Source organism: Lissotriton vulgaris, chromosome 8 (assembly GCF_964263255.1).
Source record: "Lissotriton vulgaris chromosome 8, aLisVul1.2, whole genome shotgun sequence".
In the NCBI taxonomy this organism is placed as follows: Eukaryota; Metazoa; Chordata; class Amphibia; order Caudata; family Salamandridae; genus Lissotriton; species Lissotriton vulgaris.
The window spans coordinates 1,435,715,921-1,435,740,663 of record NC_141696.1 but is presented as its reverse complement, the minus strand read 5'-3'; the positions used below and the strand labels follow the sequence as shown (position 1 = coordinate 1,435,740,663).

The following is a 24,743-nucleotide window of genomic DNA, read 5'->3' as shown; positions in this document are numbered from 1 at the left end:
TGTATGCGTCGCACTTAATGCACATGGTGAGCACGTGTATGTATGCATTAGCATATATGTGTGGCTATCCGTCCCGGTAATGCACATTTGTTGGGGGTTTATGTGTAAACTGTTTGAATCTCAGTAGGGGTACTGCAGCCTTTACTTCTAATGAGGCGGACCACATGCTTCACTCACTTAACTACGAGGCCCTCGGCAATTACAGTACAATGGCTGCAAAACCAGCTGAAGCAGCACTGTGAAAAACATTAGATATTACATATTTGTCAATGAAAAAAATAAAGATGTCAATGAAAGATAAAGGTAAAATGGATACAGATTGCAATGCTTGAAAAAATAACTTATAGGACTCCAGACATGCTTTAACTGTTCCTGAACGACACAAATGGGTGTTATGTTGTGTAGTACTGGTGGTGATCTCTCAAGATTAATTAAGGGTTTTGTATAAAGAGTGTCACTGAAAAAGCATCTTTTGCAGATTTCAGCTGCCTTCACAGTGATTTCATTTAAATATGCAGACTAGAAGTCCTCATTACTGTACTCAGCATACAACGTTAATACCTGTATAGCGGTGACACATACGTTTAATGTGGAATCCAATGACAGCCAGGTGACTGAGTAAACATTTCTTGCACATTGCTGTAAGTGTTCAAATGATGTGAATAAAACACCATCCTGCCAGCACGATCGTGGATAAATGTCCTTTATCACGAATCCCTTCCAGCACGCATACCCTCTCACCATATTGGCATCTCCTCAGTAGACTGGGCGCGTATGTGGGTCTTGACTTGCTCCACCTTTGTTCCCTAAGGCATGCTACTATATTTTATGAATCAATTGCTATTTCGTTTTTGTGCCTGTTTTAAGACCACTTATTGCACACTTACATGATTTTAAGAGAGTTCCCATTTTGTGATCCTGTGCTGTAAATACAAACCTTTTTTCCTCCTATATCCTTCTGCGTGCTATCATTCCAAATCCAAATAACTGACTAACCTATCCACTACTTAAAATGTACTTGCATGTTTCATATACTTTACTAATTCAACACTAATCCTCTATGGGTCCCAATTTTTTATGTTTAGAATGTCACGAGCAAACCATGACTCTTTTAATTTAAATGTTGTTGGAGGCATCCACTCCCACTCTTATGCATTCCTCCATTCACCTATGCAATTACATCCACACATCCTACCCCTACCCATGCCCCCAGCTATGCACTCACTTAATCTTTGGCCCAACCACCCTTGAACGCACACTTATCCTGCTCAGTTATCCACATGGATCTGCGTAAAGTTGTATATCCAGCCATACCTATTCATCCCTGAACCACCTTCAACCAAGCACATATCCATCCACTCTTAGCTGCGCATTGATCCATCCTCTAACACCCGGCTGTTCACCCATATGTTCGCATGTGCAACAAGCTACTTATGTGATTAACACCGATCCACCATAATATGCACATACAGTCATCCAACAGTCTCTTTAACTACGTATTCCTCTTAACAGCCATCAGCGCATCCATTGACAACCACCTGTGTTTGCATGTTGCCATTTGTGTATTGTCTCACTGCATATCTCTCTACATTTTGTCTGTATATGCTTCTGGGTATGCTTATAGTGCAACATGAATGTGTTTGCTGTTTATGTATCTAAACAACAACAAAGACATTACACACAAGCATTGGCATAGCCAATAGGTCTCACCTTTGGGACTTTATAAGTGTTTAGTTATTCAGCACAATATCCCTGGTGCAACAACATCAACTGTTGCATGGCTAAACACTTATATATGGTCCCAAAGGCGAGACCTCTTGGCTATGCCATTGCTTGTTCTTAATTATTATTATTTAGTAGAAATGTAGTGAAACGTGAGAAATATAATGCATACTTGATTTTATACACTGTTAAAAGGAAAGCATTTTTAATGAGGCGCCTGAAAAACCACCACCTCGGCTGCTGCTGAATAATTCTCTGACACGTTGTAAAAGCTTTCTAATAACCTGTTTTGGATCTGGTTCATGAGGTACTGGGCTGGGCACGTGTAAGCGTTAATGCTTCTGACAGCCCAGGCCTCTCTTGGGGCCTTGTTGGCGCAGTCTGGGTTGTAATTAATGTGGCCGAGTATATTGCTGTAGGTTTAACTTTATCCCAGATACTGTGATTGTCAATTACAGTAGCATCCCTTCTTCCAACTAAACTACACTCAGAAAGGCCCACTAGTCTCCAAAATACAAGTGGCAGGGCATGTGCTGGGTGTATTAAAAGATTAGATAGATGAGTTTGACGTTATTTAAGGTGTTGTGCTTGTGCCTCATTCCAGTTCCTGTTGAAAGAGTTGGACGGTCTCTGTCTAAACGTACATAAGGTGGATTTCTGGAAGCATGCTGATGGGCATGTATGTGCCTCTCATGCCACCTTCACAAATGCCAAATTGTGCATTTTTAAAAGAAGTCGCAAATTACCACCAACTACAAGTTGGTGGTAATTTGCGATTTCTTAACCTAAATTCACAATTCCAAAATGCTACATACATAGCATTTAAGGAATCGCAAAATTGTGATTCCTTAAATGCTAAAGAAAAATAAGGAATCGCTAATTTTTGTGATTCCTTATTTTGCGAATTGTTGTTGCATGCAAAAATACAGTTTGCGATACGCAAACGCCAGAATTCTGCAAATTCCGGCCTTTGCGAATCGCAAACGGCTTGATACATCTAGGCCATGATTGTTAACTTATGCATGCTACTGAGTTCCAAAAAATGAACACTAACCAATATGAGATTCAATTATATGTGGAAAAAGTAGGCATTTTACTCTGATGGGCTACCTTGAATGCCATTTTATCTCAAGTAGCCAGATCCAACCTATTTATGCAACATTGTTAAAATTAATTGTGGTTTATTGCAATTTAGAATGGTTTATTCATGAGGCCTTGGAACTGATGATAGTTTTAGGGGAGGCAGTGGCCTGTTTCTGTTGAGCACAATGGCTTGAAAGTCTTGAAAATCCACCATTTGGCTGCTAATTTTTCAAAATTTTCTCGGGGGGAGAACCCCCCCGAACCCTCCTTAGGTGGTTTAGGTGGTTCGGGCTCGCTCGCTGCGCTCGCACGCCATTCGACGCCAAAAATTTCCAGCCCACCACTTTCAAATTTCACCAGCCGCCACTGAGCTCAACCCCGACAAAACGGAGCTGGTGCTGACAGGTGGTAGCTCCAGTCCCTGGTCTTCCTCTTTCTGGCCCCCCTCTCTAGGTGCTCCCCCAACCCCCTATTCTTCTGTAAAAAACCTCGGCTTCAAACTAGATGACCAACTCTCACTCCACTCTCAAGTCAGCTCTATGGTGTCCTCATCTTTTCACTCCCTTCGCACTATCCGCAAAGTCTCTCGGTTCTTCTCCTACCCAGCTCTCAAACTCATAATCCTTGCAATGGTGATCTCCCGCCTGGACTACGGCAATGCCCTTTATTGTGGCATGCCCGCCTACAGCTTGCGCCGCCTCCAACTAGTCCAAAACCAGGCGGCTCGCCTTGTCTTCAATTTATCCAAGTCTCACCATGTTACTCCCCTCCTCAAGACTCTCCATTGGCTCCCCATTCGAGAACGAGCCCAGTTTAAACTAGGATGCATCATCTTCAACACCCGCGCAGGCTCACCCCCTGCCTTCATCACTTCCTCAATTCACTCCTATGTCCCCCCCAGGGAGCTGCGTTCCTCCACCCAACAACTGCTCTTAGTCCCCAGATTCAAACGTAAAAAGTGGAGTGGCTCCAAATTTTCCACACTCGCCCCCACCTTTTGGAATTCCCTCCTGGTTCATTCGAGATCTCTTTCCCAATACACATTCTTTCGCAAGGCCTTGAAAACTTTCCTCTTTACACAAGCTTTCCCTTCTTAATTCCCCCCCTTTCCACCCTCCCTTCACTGAAGCTTCAGGGATCCAGCTCAATCAGCGCCATGTAACCGTCAGGTGTACGCGCGCTTAAGAAATATTTTAAACTCAAATTCCAACTCAATCTCCACTGGACTGTGCAACACAGCCCAGTAGAGATAATGCTGAGTGTGAATGACTGTCTGGCCGGCCCCAGAGAGCCGGCCAAGCTGTCATGCATACTAAGGAAGTGCAAACCACTCCTGCTCCCTCTGATGGCAGAGAGCCTTTCCCATCCCGCACCTAACATGGTTTTGAGTAGCACAGAGAAATAAAATGATAATAACATCTTGTGATGATCATTTTCTTTTTCTTTTGCACTGCTCAACGAGCAGTGTGGCGACGCTCCTCCGCCTTAGCGGACGAGCCACCACTGGAGCTGATGGAGGGAGAATGCCGTCAACTATGAGGTAATTGCGGCCGAAGAGGAGAGTAGAGGTTGTGCTTTAAAGAGGCTATTTTGAGAGCAAGTGCCTTTTGCCCTATTAGGATTGCCTTAACTGCATGCACTTGCTATCCGACTGGTATCACCTCAACCAGATGGTGTGAATCCTAAGCAGGCATGAGAGAGGGGTCTAGCCCTTATCAATATAGGTCAGTGTTGTTAGCTCTATGGCGGGGCGCTACAGTAGATCTGCCAAAGCCCTGAAAGCCCTCTGTGTTTCCTTTCAGGCCAGTGAACGAGGAGACAATGAAGGGTCTTTCCATCCATTCATCATCTCTTCTCCCTCTCATCACTTTCCTTCCCTCTTTTTCTATCTCTCTTAAGCCTTTCAGTGGCTGCTCCAATCAGAGACATCTTAAGAATTTTGAGGGCCTTGGGCCAAACGTATTTTCTGTTCAGTATAGCTTCGAATTCATGATCCCATTACAACTATTTTATTCTCTCTTTTGCCAGGTCATTGACAGTGCACAGGCACACGCCTAAATTCTAAATGTGTTTACATCTAATATTCATGGGCTGGTATGTGTGGTTTGAATAGTGTAATACTGCAGCAGCTCTCTAATGTCATTGCAAATAAACTCTGTGACCCACTCCCAATTTTCATTAGTGAGGTCCTCTTTTGATCTAAAAGAAACATTTTTATGGGTGTGGCATGGTGGTGAAAAACATAAACACAACAGGCCCGATTCACAAAGGTAAACTGAGATGTAAGCCTAACTTTATAACTTTCGGTATTCACAAAGGGCATTTATGAGTTGTAAAGTTAGACTTCTGCCTCAGTTTTGGACTCAAATAAACTTAAGACAAATACTTTACTACTCGTAAATGCCCTCTGTAAATACCACACAATTGTAAAGTTATATTCTCGTCTCAGTTTACCTTTGTGAATCGGGTCCCCAATTTATAACAAGCTATATTTAAGAATCATTCAAAGTCATCAGGACTTTACTGTCTGTAGAACAGAGCTGGCACTATCAGGGGACCCCCTGAAAAGGTTGGGACAGTGCCCACTTTGTCCATGCCTTAAAACGCCCCTTAACCTCAGGAGCTGGGGAAAGTGACAGAGGCACAAGGAACTGCCTGGACTTTCAAAACAGGTTGCATGTGCCCCAGCCCACCAGGGAAATGCCCAGTGCAATAAGAGGCCTTTCTGGCCCTGCCTACAATAAAGGAAACTTAACCAAAAGGGAGAGCCATCAGAGAGCCCTAAAGACCTCTGACTACTCTTGGGCATCAAGACCAACAAGGGAGAAATATGGACAAAAGACTGGCCTACAGACTGCCAGGGAAATCAGAAAGGACTTCTGGGACCTTCTGCTCCTCTTTACTTCTGTGACTGACAAGAGACTCAAGAACAGGAACCTTTTTACCCAGTGATGAAATGTTTGAACAAGGCAAAACGACTCTGGAGACTGATATCTGAAGACCAGTTATCGCAGCAAAAAAGCAGGACGGGTACCCCGGACCTTGTTAATATGGACTGTCTGGTGATTTGTGTATAAACTCAAATACGCTTAATTTTCTTTGGCACCTCACGTTTCCAGTCCATATGCACTGTTGCAAAAGCAAGTGAGTTTGTAAAGTACTGGGGGATGCTGTTATCACTAAATAGTTAATTTGCATGGCCCTGTCCTTCGCACACTCACCTTTATATTCCTGCAGCGCACTGTGGGAGCATCTCTCTCAGTGCTTTGGGCTCCAATGTTTGCAGGGCCATTTCCAATTTTTCTTCGAGTGCAGACAGGCCCAATAAATGCACCTTCAAAATGGGGGCCAGAGAGCACACTAGTGCACGGCTAGGGGGAGCACAGCTTGTAACTAAGCTTAGAGAATTAAGATCTAAAGATAAACAAGCATTTGCAATGCAATAGGTCTCGCATTTACGCAAGTTTGAGGTATTGACATTGCAAACAACAATGCCTTTTATTTTTGTTTTCGTTTTAAAAACATAAATAAAAGGCATTGTAATTTACAATGCCATTTGCTTAAACTTGCGTAAATGCGAGACCGATTGCATTGCAAATGCTCGTTTAGCATTAGAGGATCCTTTCTCCATGTTGTCCTTTCCTGTTCAGAGGAAGAGTATTATCGGTAGTAGTTTTTTCTTTCAAATTTACTAAATAAAAATAAATAGCAAGAAAAGAATGTACAATGCTTGTCTCTATGTCTTTAATAAAATGAGTACTTTCCTTCGCTACTGAGTTAGGAAATTCCAAATGTGTGCATATCAAAGCACAAACTGAGCTAGTTGCTGGTCTCTGCTCATCTTATGGTTTATTGAAGAGTAAAAAGGCTTAAACCTTTCTATCCTCAGCACAACATTTAGAAAGCTATGGCCATGATCGGTTCAGAGGAAATTGGTATCTTTAGGGCTTTACAATCGCAAGTCAGGTAAGTGTCATCCAATTGGTTGCTCACCTGTCTCATTATCTGGAGAATCTATCAACTCCATTAGCAGGATATTTAGTAGAAACATCTTATTGAATTTCTTTGAACTAAACTTCCCTTTCCTCTATTAAGTCTTCAAGTTTGAACACCACTCTTACAAGAAGCAAAAAAGACTTTTCCCACGTATCTTAGTGGCCAGCAACAGTCATGGAAGAAGAAAATGGTTTCTGTCACAGTGAATTTGACAGTGAAATACACAACACTGGAATTCTATTGCATCAAAAAAGCCAAATATACATCTTCAAAATTAGGTTAAAGACAAATGGAAGGCTTTGTACATATGGAGCTGGACACATGAGATGTTCAGTAAAAAAGAAAATACACTGCACAACTTTTATATTTGAGGCTATTACAGGGTGCAAAAACCATCACCTTCACGGGCTTGTGCATTAATTGTAGCCGCAAACAACATGGCTTTCAAGGAATGTTATGGCTCTCACGGGATGGTATGAGTCAAGGTTCAGAGGCATGAAATTCCAGATTATGACAGCAGCGACAGAAAGGAAGAAACCACACACATATATTTCCTTTTGAAGCATTAGCCAATCAACAACAGAGATGAGGAAAATCTAAGATGCCTCAATCGAGGATTGAATGTAATGATAGGGAAATGCATTAAGGGCAGAGCATAAAAGTTTGAATACAATGTGCTTCAACACTGGCAGCCAAAGTGTATGCAAGGTGTCATGGTACTTTGGATACTAGGCTCGAAGAAAAGTCAAAAGAGTATATAAAGACAATTATCTTTTTACCAATGTGTGGCGCAGAAGAACTTTTTTTTTTACTTCTTAGAAAGGATCTTTAGTACGTTATTTAATGCAGTAAAGGTGTACCTTACTGGTATGACATGACAGATTCCATACTCTTAGATTGCATACATAGCATAGATCACAGATAGCATGGCATGTGAAAGGCAGAGGAGCCGAGCTAGCAGTGCAAAAATTAAAATGGTAACAGACACATAACAAGTATGTCAATAGTGCAAGGCCTTACCTGAGCCCCGGCCGTGCTGAGATGGACCAGAACCGCCAAAGGCTCATGGACTTCTGTGCCGTCTAACAAGCGGCAGCCGGCCAGGATAACAGCCACTTTCTTACCCATGGCGTGAGTGTACGCACGGCAGGCACAGAGACACACAGGTAGACGAGTGTTAAAGTAGGAGCTGGCGCTGAATTTAAGTAAAAACCGGAATGTTCCACCAGCAAGCGGTTAGCATCTACTTGATGTAATGCCGGAGCAGAGCGAAGGACACGGCTGTGCCATGAACGGGAGTACAACAAGCCTGGGAGTTGTGTGCACGCGTGCTAAACAGAAATTTGAAAAAACACGCGAGTGGTGGGCACGTGTGCGCGCGGAGGAAAAAGTGAAAGCAGAAATGTAAAACACATGCGAGTGGTGCGCGCTCTTTTCTGCCTCCATTAGATAAAGTAAAGTACATGTCGCCCACATACAGTCCCTTTTAAATTAGCAGTACAGATGCCTTAGGGCCCTCGGCCCATAAATAAAATGGTTGTTAGGGCAGCTGTGTACAAGGCATAGTGCAGTGCACTACTGGAGGCAGACTTTTGTGTCTGTTAATCTGTTTAAACTGCCGATTTTTTATTTTGCGGAATCTGTCTGCAGGGATTCTATGTTTATGTGGATATACAAATATGTATTCAAATATAAACAATCATATGCCTCTTAAATTATAGTACCCAAGTAGTTTCAGGGTCACTCCAGAAGTTTCATACAAGGGTTTATTCCACCAACCCAGACTGTAAAATATACCCTTTGATCTGTCTTTATTATTTACACCTCATAAAATGTTCCGACCTTCTTAACATTTTATGTATGAATTTTGTTCCACTTACTACCTCTCAGCACTTATTTTTTAGTATTTATTTATTTGTGGAATTTATTTATTCCGTTTCAAGCCCTCCATGCAAATTGTGTTTCACTTTGAAATAATACGAGATGCAGCAGCGTTAAAGGGAGCATGCTGCTCTGGAGGTGCCTAAATGATACTTCGGTTTCCTGCCTTTTCTTTTGGGAGGTTGGGGGTGGGGGCGCTGTTGAGAATCAGGGGCAGGCAATAGGGATGGAAGCAAAGCGAAATTGCATCAAGGAAGTATTTTATACTGATAACAGGCACGCCGCTGAAGTGAAGAAATGTCACATTACAAGATTAGAACCATGCAACAAAAGAGTGACGTGAGAAATGTTGATTCATTCTATAGCCTCACCCTGATGAATTTGTAGGACATACTTAGTTGCTTAAAATAAGTATTAACATAAAAGCCAATGGAAAGCATGCAGCCTTTTCTTCTCTCACGTCTGCATACATCGCACACTCTGCCCTCTACACCACCAAACCTCCTTATTCATCAACTTTCAGTTTTACTTGTGAAATAGATCTGCAAAGCGCACCTCCTGTCCTCCTTAAACATCCCTTCCTATTTCAGGGTTCGAATGCAATTCACAACAAGCCGTGAGCGTGCACTCTCCCGAACTTCCGGTCTCGGGATGTGCACGCTCACGGCAGTCTCATGCTGCTTTTGTTTTTTTGTACCTGGAAAACGCTGTATGCACAAAAGTTGTAGTGAAGTTTATAAAACAAACTACGGAGTTGAGTGAGAAGCAGGAGCAATCAGAGTACTGTTTATCATCCAAAATCACCAATGTATGCATGGGGTACATGTATAACGCAAACCTACATGGAGGCAGCAGAGTACAGCGCAACCTGGAACAAGCCGTGAGCGTGCACTCTCCCGAACTTCCGGTCTCGGGATGTGCACGCTCACGGCAGTCGTGGGGCGGGACTTCCGTCTTTTGGAGCAGCCCGTGCCCACTCTCACAAAGTGGATGGCAGCAGAAGTCAGTAGAGGCGGCTGAGGCGGTAAGTGGGACTTGGGGGGCTTGGCACCTGTGTGTCAGCGTGTGTGTTTGTGTGCGCGTGCGTGTATGCAGTGTGTGTGCGCGCGTGTGACTGGAGAGGCATGGCTGACCCTGGCAATCGGCTTCTGGAGATGTGCACGGCTCAGGGGGGCGGGGCATGCGCGTCCACGCTGTGAAATCGCCGCGCGTGCCCCTGTCTACGTCCCTTGAGAGCCGACTTAATCACAATAGGTCTCGAGCGAGACCTAAAAAGGTATTATGCATGGCTGCAGAAAGCAGAGTCCTATGCTTTTTGAAATCGTAGAAGTATTAAAAACGCACCCCAAAAGCTCAAGAATGACACAACATTATACTGCCTTACCCCTGTTGAGCACAATTACAATCTCTATAGGAGCATTTCCCAGATGGGGGTTTGAGGATTTGGGTGTACCACATGGTATGGAAGGGAAGCTTTGAAGTGGAACACACTAACAAAAACTGCCTTGGGTCCAGTCAGGCTCATTTGTACACGCTTAAGCTCAACCCTGGGTAGCTGTGGCTTTGAGCTGCAAGGCTTGAACAAAGGAACTAGTGTAAAACATTTAACAGCACCAAAGAACAAAATAAGAAATCTATACCACACTTAAGAAATACGACAACAATTCATAGAAGTAAATTGTATTTTTATGAATTTTTAGGGTCCAGGATGATGGTCGTTCCAGGTCTTAGCTGCAAGGTATGAGAAGGAGCGTCCTCTGCGTCTGGTCCTCTTGATGGGAGGAAGGTGTGCTCTAGCCTGGGATGAAGATCAAAGGTGTGTGGTGGGTTGTTAGAAGTTGAGTCAGTGGTTGAGATAAGCTGTACCAGTGTTGTGTAGAGCTTTGTAGGCATGGGTGAGTTGTTTGAACTTACTTTTTTCCTGGACTGGAAGCCAGTGGAGATTGTTGAGGTGTGAAGAGACGTGATAAAATTCATGGGATGTTCAGGATGAGTATGACAACAGAGTTCTGGGTGGTTTGGAGTCAGCGTAAGACATGGCCTGGGATTCCGAAGTAGAGGGCTTTTCCAAATCGCGTCTACTTGTGATAAGAGCATGGGGGAACATTCATCTGCTGTTCAGTGAGATCCACTTGCAAATTTAGCGTACCATTCATGGGATGTGGAAGTATGATGAGGAGACATAATTGACCTGTCTGCTAATGGAGAGATTGGTGCCCAGGATGAACCCGAGGTTCTTGGCATGATCAGCAAGGGTTGGTGGGAGGCCACGTTCAGAGGGCCACCAAGAGGCATCCCAGGGCGAGTGATTTTTGCCAAAGATAAGAAATTTGGTTTTGTCTTTGTTGAGTTGGAGGCAGTTGTTTTTCATCCAGGCAGCGACATTGCTCATGCAGTTGAGGAAATACCGGCCGCTGTTTGAAAATTGCACGCGTTTACCGGATAGCAACGACAATAATCCAGTCTAACGTAAGGTGCAGATTGCGGTTCCTGGGCCAGTGCTAAAAGAAAGGATTAGGGCGGTTGTTATGGGTGTGAAACAGCAGCATGAAAATGTTCCACCAATGATGCACTCAAAGTGTTGCAGCATATTCGGCTGCAATGCTGGCAGGTCCGCATTCTTGCCTTTTGCGTTGTTTGACCAATGTAAATCTTGTTAAACGGGCACAGAATTGCGTAGATTACATTGTTTGTATTACAATTCGAAAATGTTTTCAATTCATCTTAATTTTGTCAAATATAAATTCTTTTCCATCTATTGTAAACTGGCAGGCAATACAATCACCATATTTAGCATGACCTGTTAGCGGCGGGATGCCCCAGAGTTCATTAAGGGGACCTGTGCTCTTGATGGAAGGTAATGCTGCATGCACTATGTGGTCTATGATGTTTTTTGCTTTGCGAAATGCGAATAAGGGGCGTTCTAAATGTAGTATTCCTACATTCAGGACCCCCCAATGTTTAATGACGCTCTCCCTGATAGAGTGTGCTACAGGTGAAAAGGTGCTCACACAGACCATGTGGTTTTGGGGTCGTTTTTCTCTAGGTTCCAAAAGTGTATCCCTGTGGCAGTACTGTGCTCTTTTAAGGGAGTTTTGAACCAGCCTGCCTGGGTACCACCTCAATGTCAGCCCATTACTAAGGACTTTAGCTTCAAGAAAGTAGTCCTCCTTCAGTGTGCAGTTCCTTCTAATATGGAGGAACTGCAAGTAAGGTAGTGAGTCCCTCAGGGCTTGCGGATGATAACTGTCATATCTTGAGAGTGTCTTCCTCTCTGTCAGCTTCCTGAATAAACTTGTGATTAATATCCCATCTTTGTGCTGTATATTTAAGTCAAAAAATAGGATGGTGGACTCATTGTGTGTCAAAGTAAAGTTGAGTCTGTCACAATTGTTATTGAGCCAATGAAGAAAATGCGACAAAGTTGTTTCAGAATCCTGCCAGATCATCAAAACATCATCTATGTATCTTTTCCACATAGAAATCCCGTTGAGGAATGGGTTCATAGATGACAGTATGCAGTTGGTTTCCAGGTTGTACATGTAAAGTATGGCTAGATTTGGGGCAAAAACTGCCCCCATAGACGTACCCTTCACCTGCTGGTAAAATTGATCATCAAACATGAAGAAATTCCTAGTTAGACAAATTTCCAAGAGTTAATGTATAATAATGGTAGGTACAGCATGGGGCCTAGGTCGCTGGTTAAGGACTCGATCAAAAACCAGGAGTGAGTCAATTTGGGGAATGTTGGTATAGAGAGACTCCACATCTAACGTACACAGTGTGTCGGATGAGGAGTCGAATGGACGTTCATCAATTAAGTTGATCATGGTCATACTGTCACGTATGTAACATGCTGTCTCTGGCACAAAGTCTTTGATGAACTGGACAACATATTGACCCAGTGGTTCCAGAATAGATCCACAGCCTGATAAGATGAGATGACCCGGTGACTTGCCCTGGCATTTAAGAATTTTAGGAAGAGTGTAAATTACTGGTGTATGTGGTACATGGTGTACGTCTTTGAATTGAAGACCAACTCCACACTTGTTATCAAACCTGCAGACAAAGGGGGAGGGATAGTTCCGCAAGAAAAAGACCAATATAAGAATGAGATCCTGAGGCAGCTGGCAAATACAGATCATTACTGCAGGCTGCCTACCAATCCCACTAGGGAATTACAAAAAGTCATCCTTCAAGTCACAAATGAAGGCTATAACATGTTTTTCTTAGCCGAAATTAACACAAATTCCTAAACATAACATCACCACGTACACCAGTAATTTACACTCTTCCCAAAATTCATAAATGCCAGGACAAGCCACCGGGTCGTCCCATCGTTCCAGGCTGTGGCTCTATTCTGGAACCACTGGGTCAATATGTTGACCACTTCATCAAAGACTTTGTGCCAGAGAATGCATTTTACATATGTGACGATGTACCCAAAAACAGTTTTAACATTGAAAAAGGCACCTTAGACATATACAACCCAACATAGCTGGGCAGTGAAAATATAGCATGTCTGTGATGAAAAGCACACATTTAGCAGAAGTTAAAAACGGTAACAGTTAGATTAATGATGTTCAATCCTCCAGAAGGTTGAGGCCTGTACGAATACTTCTAGTTTTCAAAATCCATTTAAGTTCTCACTTGTTAAGGAGTTGCGCAATGTCTGCACGCTTGGAGGCGGCCTTAGTACGCTAATGATTGTTCACCTTATGTCATCTTCTGTGTGACCAGCAGCATCAAAATTACAGTGATTATGATGATGTGTGAGAAATGTAGGTGAGGGATTTCAGAAAGATGTGGGGAGAAAAAGGGTCTCAGGAGAAGATTTCTCATTATTTCACGCAGCGTTACAAGCCACCTTGCTGGGCTGCATGAAAGGGAAAGGGCAGGATGTTCTGTATTTAACATCATATGGCGCGTTCTTGTCCTTTCCTTGTGCTAGCGCCAACGCAGGTGCCCCTGCATTGCAGACAGGAGTGTTTTTGTGCATCCTGCACAAAAACAATCATCAGAGGCATTGTCCTCTGTCTATGTCTGTTGCAGAATGCAGCACATGTTGAAAAAGGAAACAAATATGAAATATAGATCATTCTCCTTGTTATGCCTCACCTGGGGAGGCGTAGCATTTTGACTCAATCCTAGGTCTACCACTAATGATAAATCTGGGAATGCACCAAAATCCAAGGGTAGATGAGTGGGACCACTAACGCTGCACCCATGGAACGCCGCCCTAGGGAAGAGTAACGCAGCGATTTGCGCTGCTTGTGTTAGTCTGGATTTATTAAGCAACTCAGGGCCACGCAAGGTGGCCGTGCGCGGCTTACCTTGCATGGCTTGATAAATCTGACTTTATTGTTGGGTCACCCATGCGCTTCGTTGCACGGCGCTAAGGTAACGCAATAGAATGATAAATTTGGCCCTCAGTGTACAACAAAAAGAGACAATGCAGAGGGCAGTGATGGAGAAGGAAGACCTGGAGTTACTGATTCACTGCCACACAACTTACTAATTAATGTTTACTTCAGAATTTTACATTTTCAGAATTAAAATATTTTCAATTCTAGTTATTCACAACATGGTCAATGGTGTTACTCATTTATATGATACTGCAAATAAGCATCAGCAAAGCCAAATCGGTCATGGCTTCTTTAGACACATGTTCGTTTCTGTGTTATATAACAGGATGCAGCTTCAGAAAAATCAGGTGGCACTCTGTCAGAAGAACAGGATTCTAGATCAAATGTTTTAAGCCATGCCAGCAATTAAATAGGCCACGCTTCTCAGAAATGATTTCTAGTTAGGCTTCCCCCGTACAGAGACTTGCCAACCGTATCATATGACTTAAAGCACATAAAAACACATATAAATGAAGCGTTTACTTTTACATCTCTGGCCATGCAGGGCAAGGCCTACCAGTGGTCCGCGCCAGCAGTACTTACAGACTGGCATTAAAACATGTCCTTACGGGCCCTGTAGTCAAGTCCTTAACTTTACAAATGAAACACTCTGACCTGTTTCTCAGCAACGAGTTCAGGTACCCTGAATGTAATCCAGGCCAGTGATGCAGTCTCTTTCTGTGCTCCGCTCATGTTAATTCATGTTTCATGGTATGTGTGCTCCTGGCCACCAAGAATTCTTCCTTGCCCACGATATTGTGTTTCTGTAATTTTGCTTTCAGTTTTGCTTTTCGTGAAACACTTGAATCTTGTATAGCGCCTACAGCTTATGAATCACTTCTGGGTGTCTGTGTTCAGAATGTGGATGGGTGCTGAGGACAGGGTATGATTGAGACTTCTGGGTGAGAGACTAAGAGCAGTGCCTGACACTAGAGCAGCCCTCGTTCCACACTCCATCATCCATCCCATCCCAACTGTCCTTTCTGTTAGGGACAGTCTGGAGCTCGTACCAACCATCCGACTGAGAGCTCTGGAGACAGAACGATGGACACAAATGGGCCAATTGACATTGTAATGATATAGCAGGTACATAGTTGGGGGGGGGGGGGGGAGGGTTGGGTGTGGCATGGACAACACTAAAGGAAAATAGTGCATCATTTGGTATGGTGGGTGGGAGGGTGCTAGATGAGATTGTCGCCCTGGGTACCACCAATGCTAAAGCCAGCCCTACTAGTACTATCTAAATAGGAGTATTTTACATTTCATTGGGTGAACCTCATTGCCAATATGAGTAAATAATTTCTAAGTATGCCTATTTTTTTTTCCAGGACTAGAAGATGAAGTAATTCATTCCTCCCACGGATCAAAGGCAGTCATCGGTGTCTGTGTTGTTGGGGTTATTATACTTACCGGTGTCGCAGGTTCTATTTTCTATGCGAAGAGGAGAAAAAAGCGCAAACATGCCTCCACTGATGCAGGTGAGTTACTCTTGAACTACATGCACACCATTGGTTGACTCACCATTATAGCAGCTTTTTGATAAACGTGGATTTTTTTACCCTATCAAGGAAAGACTTAGGGCTCATTTAATTATTTGGCGGTTGAGCTGTCCTCTGCCAGGGCGACAGATTAAATTACTCCGTCGCCCTGACGGAGGGTCCCACTGCCAAGTATTGAAATATGTCCATCGTGCCGGCAGGTATTTCAAGCATTGACAGGCAGCTCTAGCCAGTGCATTATAACTTTGCCGTGTGGCGCAGTCAAACATGACGGAACCCTACGCCAAAGTTGCGAATTTTGAATATAGAAAAAAAATGCGCTTCTCGCCATGGGAGTTTCCTCCCATGTTGAGGGTGGCATGGAGCACTTTTCAGTGCCCTATGCTGCCATGTTTTTTCCTGGTGGTAACAGGCATTGAAAAACAGCTATATGTTTGTGCATCAAATTTGGTGGGCAGACATAGAACCAAGGGGCATATTACCAACAAGTAGCGATATTTATCGCTAAATAGGGCCCCAAACCGCTCTCTATCGCCTAAAAGCTGTCGCTAACATCAGTTAGCGACAGCTTGCTAATAGGGTAATAGAATTATTGCCGCTTAGCGGCCGAAAACGGCCGCTAAATCGGCGATAAGTGCCTATCGCCCCCCTTGGTAATAAGCCCCCAAATTTCTGATGGTCTTTACGCTGCTAGGCCGCCGGAGAAGTTTGCCCTCTGGGAAGATGGAGCAGTCTCTGTTGTTGTCAAAGTATGGTACGTCCAAATCAAAATTGAGCAGGTGGTCCATAGTGAAGGTGGACAGAGAATGGTAATGGAGTTTCCTCTCCACCAAGAATGATTTTGGACCCTTAATTCAAAGCATTCTCATAGCTAAATATACCTGAACTCTTTATATCTACCTGTTATATATTTGCTAGTTGGTATTATTTACTTTTTTGTATGAGACTCACCTACATTTGTTCCATACTTATTCTGTTTTACTTTCTACCCTGTAAAGCACTCTGATACCCGTGAGGGTCTAGTTCGCGCTATACAAAACTTTCAAAATAAAAAAACTAAAAATGATGGCCATCTGTTTGGTGACCAATGTGAAAAATGTTTGGGGATCCGCCCTCTTATTAAATTATCATTGCAAGTGGCATCACAGCTTGCAGTTTCACTAGAGCACAAAACTGTACAAAATGGAGTTTGTAGCTCAGTTTAGGGCTCCATGTTGCGCGGGTTTGGAGAAGGTCGGTGTAGACGCTATGACTGCTGTTCCCATGCTGTGCACGCACATGGAACTTTCATGAGCTTTAGACACAGGCTGACTGTATAGGGGTTGTTAGTTGTTTAGCAAACATTTTGTAATTTCCTTTGTAGGAAATATGTGCAACTGCAAAAAACATAAGTTTTATTATACAAACTGCCGGCTCCAGCATTATGCACTGTTTTTTAGCTTGAAATATGTCCCAACTTCCATTTTGGTGAGGAGAACGCTTCTCATGCTAAAAAAAAGTGCAAATTCGAAATTGGCGCAAACAAAAACCACTTGCGCATTGGTTAGTTTACTTTCTTGCGGTGATCCCGCAATAGTGATTTTACCCGGAGGAAGTCTCATTTCTGCAATGTGACATAATCATGTAATCTCTGGCATTTAATGTAGCAATTGTAAAATATAATGCTGAATATTATGTGGGATTTATGACAGCGCAAGTTACATTTTGCGGGGTCTAGTTATTAGGAGTTGGGTTTGTATACAACTCAGGGGTCATCTTTCAGGTACTTCATCAGACTGTTTAGAAAAATAGATTCTAAAAGAAGGGCAGCTTTAGTGTCTGGCTCGATGCAGAGATCAGGACCATTGTAGGCATGTAGTGGGATGCAGTCTTTTGTAGTTATCTTGGTCCTTTGGCTTAGTAGGCCTTGTGGACAGTGCAAAAACCATTACAAAAATGTTTTTATTGACAGTATAGGGTAGTAGATCCAACCGAAGGTAACAAGGTACAAATATACGACAGCTACATTTATAATACAGTATCATGACTTAGAAAGTACATCTTAGCAATGTTTGCTACATGGTAGGTAACCCTGCGTGTAACAGTGTTGTCGGAAGTCCCGGATGGTTGAAAATAATTGTATGGGTCTGGAAGAAGGAGAGAGAGGTAAAGGGGACAGAGGAACAATATTAGAACAGTTTTTGAGCGCTGTGAACATATTATGTAGTGTAGAGGTATTAATGGACCCCATGGGCAAGTATCCTGATCTTAGAGAGAAGAATACAGTACGATGTGGCATGAGGCTAATGTGCACCCACCAGCTGGGAATAAGTAAAAGGCGTGCCGGACACCAAACTCAGGCACAGTGTGGTGGAATTATGTCTGGTTATGCTTCAGTTTAGTATCAAGAGATTTGTGTGTTAGCGTAGGAGTGAGTCGCTTTGGGCTTAGCTGAGTGCGCTCAATACCAGGAAGTATGTATGAGTGTTCAGTGATTTGGGGATTCATGGTGGGCGTTCATCATTTTTTGCTTCCACTGCTATTAAGTACGTCTCCCATATCACACTTCCACACCATAGCAATGTTTAGTTTCTACAGGAAAAAAGCTAAATCAATGAAGCAATGCAAATGTTGATCTCCCTTTGAACGTGAGCATAGCCCTAATAGGCAATAGTCAGGAAAGGGGGTGAGAGGGTGTGTGGACATTTCTGCCACCAGTGCAGTCAACTCTGTCCATGACCGTGACAGTGGGGCAAAGTTCCACACCATATACATGAAATCAAAGTTTTGTGACCTGCAGCATGGACATTCCAGAGAACTGGCTGGGAAAATGCGTTGAATGCGGACTGGGTAAAGATATGTGTGGTGTATGTAATTGAATTGGGTAAAATAAAACCTAGGATTACGGGAGACGTCTTTGGAGAGTTGCGCGGTTCCATCTTGTATCAGTCAAGGGTTGGTGAAGCACTGCATCCCATCTGGCACGTGCTTTCATGGTGTGATTAGGAGAAGTAGCGTTAAGGTCTTAATACAAGAGCGTGACAGCGTGGTGTGTAGAATCAGATGCTAATAAAAAGGACAGAGCCTGGGAGGAGGGCGGTTCAGCTTTGCCGTGCCCCACATCTTGCGTACAACCCGGAATAGTATATAGTATGATAAAAAGAGTTCCGACTGTAGGCCACACATTTTGGTCATTTCTGAGAATAATATGAAATTTCCTATGTTATAAAGGTCCCTTGCTTGGGTGATAGCTGCATCGATCCATAGGCGAAAGTCTACTAACCTCGGTATCCCTTGCAATAAAGACAAATCCCAGATGGGAATAGAGGATGAGTATGGTAGCCCAGTGCCTTTAGGATGTAGATAGCAATTCCAGCAAGTTCGAGCCACCAACATTAATCAGATTCGGTGTGTCGGATGAAAACTAGGGATGAATAGCCAAGTGTAAGGCGCAGTGCCCTGGAGGATTGTGTGAAAAAGTGAGGATTCTGGGCACATTGGGGCACTTAGCCAGGACATAGTGCACTAGGGTTGTGCTGCGGCATTGTATAGTTAAAAATTGGGAGCTCCCAGAACCCCATCCATAAGTGAACGCCGTAATGTCAACAGCGCCACCCGACGGCAGCCTGAGCTCCAAATTCATTCTAATAAAAATCTATCTAGAACGCGAAAGAAGGTTCTAGGGAGCCCATGCGGCTGAGCTGAGAAATAATACAACCGACAGGGTAATATTTAAATTTTGGAAATCACAGCCCGGCCCAGCGGGGACAGCGGTAGCGATCACCAAAAGGGAAGTGAGCAGCGTATAAAGCCAATGGCCTTATCCAGGTTGCCCACAAGGAGATCATGGTTACTGTGATAGATCTGTATGCCTAGATAAGTAATATATCATGTAGATGCAACTCGGCCATAATATCAAGTACTTTAGCCCGTGCCTTTCTGTGAGGTTCCGTGGACATACCTGACCTATCTATCTGATCATTTAACACCAGATTCAGATCACCGCCCCAAATCAGACTACTATCTGGTTCCCCATGTAAGTATTGCCATACCTCATGGTAGAATTCAGGTGCATCAGTGTTTGGCCCATAGGTGTTGATAATTGTCAATCGTTGGCTGCGTAATACCCCCGTAATTATAAGATAACGCCCTTGACTGTCCTTTATCGTGTTCTCAACTCTAAAATTCGTACCTTTTTTCACCAATATGGAAACCCCCCTGGAGTAGGAAGAGTACGTGGAGTTATGGGTTGACTCGGCCCATCGCCGGCCAATGTGAGAATGTGTATGTGGGGCGATGTGAGTTTCTTGCAACAACGCAATGTCATTATGCCATCTGTCCACACAGGCAAACATTTGTCTTATTTTCTTCGGGTTCATAAATCTGCGTATGTGCCATGTAAGTCGATTTAATGACAACCTGCCTGGTACGTTATTAGCCATATTTAACATAGGTGCTGAGAAGGGGGCCTGCCCAAAGTATGCGTGCAGTGTCTCCCTATAAGATAGAGCCAGCAGTGTATACATACAAATATTGCAACATAGGTATTAGTATCATCTCGGATCTCAGCATGCTTCTCAAGTGTTGTGGTCTATTAAACAAAACATATCCCCAACCCCTCCTCCCCACACCCACATCAGCAGCCCAATCGTGACAAAGCCATACCCCATTCTTAAACCCCCAAATATACATAAACTTTGTGGGGAGCACCCATGTACTCCCAGGGTACACATCACCATCCAACTTAATGGATGTGGACGGACCGTATTTAGACTATAGACAAAGACTGCGCGAGTCACAGTAGAATAGCATTGACAGAACTGTAAATACATTTAACATTTCAACACAGCGTCGTGTAGAGTGTAATCCTACATGGTCTGGTACATTGTTTATGCTTTATATCATCCTTACATCATCCAAACGCCACCCATTTTAAACCCGACCAAGTTACAGAGAGAGTAGGCCCTCCACACTTATGAAGGTCAACGAACACACGTATTGGGAGCTCAGAGTATTACGCAACAGCGTTAAGTACCATGAAGCAGTACCCAAAAGGCCTTATATCATGAACCTCCCTACTGGACAGCACCAATTGATTATCTGCAATACGCCAATGCCCTCCATCAATCGATAACTACCCTACTCTTAGACATATATATAACAGGCCAGCATATTTCGTAACGTCAGATATATTGTCTTTAATCACTATGCTGACAGGGCCTAGATCGCAGCTACTTTCCTAGACGTTATGGAAAGAAAAGAAAAAAAGAAAAAAACCTCCATTGTTCACAGGTAGAGTCTTACACACGTATATACACCAAACTCTCAAGTAGCAGTCCCATAGTTCGACGTCCCACGAATCTGCCATCTAAGCTTTTTGTTCCCTGGTGTACGCCCTTTACCACTATATACTACAGTACGACGTCCCAAAGTGTCCGCTTTACTTAAATGGCCGACTTACCGCTTAGGAATTGGATTATGCTTAACGGCTGTAAGGTATCAGGCATTGGCATATCGATAGTGTGCGTTCCAACCGTCATACTTGCAGACACACTTGGCATAGGTCTTGTGTCGCTGGTCACTAAATCTGATTCATGTGGTTGATCGTCCTGTCTTCGCTCCTTCCGTTGGTTATTATTCTTTATGAAATCGTGAGCTGCCTTTGGTGTGGATAGGATCGTTGGTTTACCATCCCAGGTGACCTTTAGTTGTGCTGTATACAGCATTGCATATTCCACCTGCATGGCTCTTAGTTTCGCCTTAGCATTTGCAAACTCTTTACGGGTCTGTTGCACTGCCATAGTGTGGTCAGGATAAAATTATATTTGGATACCCTGATAGTTGACTTGCTTCTTCTCCCTCGCCATCCGCAATATTCCATCTCGGTCTCGATACTCAGAATGTGGGCCACTATGGGCCTGGGTGGGGTGCCTGGTGGTGGACGAGGCGCCAGCGACTTGTGGGCACATTCAACTATGAAAATCGGTGATAGATGATCCTCGCCAAAAACCGCTCGGCAATGTTCTTCCACATACGTCTCCATGCGACCTGTATTGGTTGATTCTGGAATACCTGTAATTCGAACGTTGTTGCGGCGCGATCTTGCCTCTAAGTCTTCTGCCTTGTTCCTGATCACGTCCATTACCTTTTCCATCCCACTACACTTAGCAGTGCTAGTACGCGCTTCGTCCTCCACAGCTGACAGACGAGTTTCCGCTTCGTCCAATCTTCCACCTTGTCGATCCATTTTCGCCACCATGCTATCCATACGAGAATTGAGTTGATCCAGCTTACCGTTAATGACCGTTAATATCCTGAAGGCTAGTTTGGATTGCTTTCAATATGGACTCCATGCCATTATCTTGAGCTCCACCCGTCTCCATCCGTCTCTGTTTCCGTATCTGAGTGAGACGTGGGACCTTGTGCTGATCTGTCAGGTTTCCCCATCGTGTTTAGGCGGGTCGCCGCTATGACAAATTCGCAGTTAAGTGCCTTTGGATCTCAATCAGGTTTCCTTTATTCATATAGTTCAGATGTAGTATGTCTGTGCACCCTGTAGTGAGGAGGCCAGCGATAGGTATCAGCGATTCGTGGGATCAGGAGGGGGAAGGCAAGGTGAGGGTTTTTATTGCAGAGGTTGTGTCATGGTCTCAGAGTTTTAGTGCAGTTGGCAGTTTCGCGGAGGCCTCATATATGCGCGCATCTCAGGTCATGCCCCGTTACTATGAAAGCAGAACTTCCGGATAGGCCTCCCAGGATATCAGCGCGCAATCCGAGCACTTATAAAATGGCCGCCCGTAGTGTCCACCATGGCTCCCCTAGCCGGCACGGGCTCTTGGGACAAAGAGGATCAGATCGCTATGCTTTGCGGGGAGCGCAGTATACCAAACGCTATGATCTTGGGTGGCTTTGCGTGGATATTAGAGATTCGGGCATCGGCAGTACACCCTATTTTGTTATTACAGCACTGTAGATAGCCGCCATGTTGAGGTCTGTGCGGCCCTTTCAACTGCACTGTAGTTTAGCGTCAGGTTCACCCAAGTCTTGCTAGCGTGCCCGGACAATTACTAACCTTGGCCTCTGGTATCCGGTCTCCCCACTTTTTTTAGGACCGTGGAGTAGGAGCAGTCAGACTCCTTGCACCGGGCTCAAAAACGCAATGCCATCGCGGGAGCTGCCATTTTAAATTGCCTTCCACAGTATAGCACAGACAGCCGGGGCAGCGTTTGAAATCTCTTAAATCCTGTGGTCAGCCAAACTACGTGCTTCTACTGCCGATATCAGTGTCATATATCCTCCGACTTGGTCCCTCATGTACATGTTTTCTGTTCGGGAGATCCGCCAGCCCCGTAATCAGTATGTCAGCATTATTGTGGACGCCATCTTGTCAGGCTCCCACCGCCGCTTTTGCCAGACCTGGAGAGATGTTTTCTACACGATGCGTTTGCGTAGTGCCGCTCAGATGCTCTCCACAGCCTCCCGGTGCATTCCGCTTGTAGATTCTGTCAATTTTGCACGATTAGATTGCCTTATTTGCGGGGAATAATGCCAAACATGGGTCCGTCCGGCGGAGCTGCCTTCTCAGCCAGCCATCCCGCAGTGAACGCTCTAGCGCCCCCCCCCCCCCAGATGCAACATCTTTACCAATTTTTTTACTCGTGAAAAAAACATATTTCACTCCAGTACTATATTTGTTTTGGGTGTAAAATGCAAATCTAACATTTGAAGAGTCATTTCATACACATTATTTGGTTGGCCTGCCCCCATCCCTAAGGATATCTCAGGTAGGTCCACATACACCCTTCTTCCTTCCACACCCAAGTGATGGAGTAAGATGGTTTACCTTCGCACAGGACACTACTTATTGTTGTAATTCTTTATCTGTTTCATATCATATTATATATATACATATTATATATATATATATATATATATATATATATATATATATATATATATATATATATATATATATATATATATATATATATATATATATATATATTATCTACTGGCGGTCGCCAGTAGATAGTTATAGTTAGGACCTATTATCCATAGGAAATCTGCAACATTCTATTTGGAATAACCTTGGCGCCGATTGACGAATCTGCATGAAATTGTCCAAAAGGACCACTAACTATATCTCCCTCTGTGATATAGTGCAGACATTTCTCACATCCTATGTCTCAGAATAACATTAGGGATTTTATGTGGACTAATTGAAGTGGCCAGGTCACACTCTTCCGGCTTTCATTGGCTGGTGTTTTTGAAATTATTGAAATTATCCTTTATAATCTTGTGCGATTTCTTTTCTTTTCACCTTATCACCTTCACGTTCTTTTGACACCCTTTGCTATACTGCACGCTCTAATATGGGGCAATGTGTATAAACTGTGAATATGAATATGACAATAGATTAAAAATATTGCATATATATTTGGAGTTTGTTGCTGTTGCCTATTCTTTTGTGTTCATCATTAATTGAGCAGGGCTGTTTAAACAACATATGCCTTTCAACTGAATAAGTTTTGATTCATTGCTTGTCTAGAAATATATAGGCCTTGGACCGTTGTTTGTTTATATCAGTTTGCAATGGCAGGGCGGGAGCCTCGCGGCTCCCACCCTGCCATTGCAAACTGATTTGATTCATTGAAGCGGGAGCAGGGAAACCTGCTCTTGCTTCAATGAAGCAAAGCAGATTGCTTCTCCATATGGGGAGCAGCATGTTAGCTGCTCCCCATATGGAAATGCAATGCCGGCTCCCGCAGGAGGCGGGGAGCCGGCAGGACTGTGGAGGGATTGGGGACCCCCACGATCCCGTCCTGGAGCCCTCGATGGCCCTGGCGACCGCCAACCCCCAGGCCGGCTCCTGCAGTGTGCCGGGTTGCCCACCCCCGGGACACTGCTGTTTGCAATGGCTGGGGGCGGGGAGTCCGCGGGACCGTGGAGGGTTTGGGGACCCCCCTCCAGTCCCTAATGGTGAGGGCCAGCCCCTGGGTATGGGGTCCCCAGGGCTACCAGTGGCCCGGGAGGGGGGCCACGCAGCCCCCCTCCCCATTAACAAACAAAAAAAAAGGCCGGCCCTGGAGGATGGGGTCCCTAGGACCCGGAATTGGCCACAGGAGGGGGGCCACACCACCCCTTCCCATTAAAAAACATGTAATAATGTATATTTGGG

At 44.1% G+C, this 24,743-nt stretch overlaps 1 protein-coding gene across 1 annotated transcript in view; it reads left to right on the top strand.

Annotated features, from left to right (window-relative positions):
• The window catches only part of LOC147698895 (T-lymphocyte activation antigen CD86-like), a 160,315-nt gene that overhangs the window by 90,813 nt on the left and 44,759 nt on the right, over positions 1–24,743 (top strand). Inside the window, exon 5 of the mRNA XM_086936288.1 lies at positions 15,416–15,565. Within this exon, the coding sequence (XP_086792414.1) occupies positions 15,416–15,565 (150 nt within the window). The remainder of the gene's footprint in view (positions 1–15,415; positions 15,566–24,743) is intronic.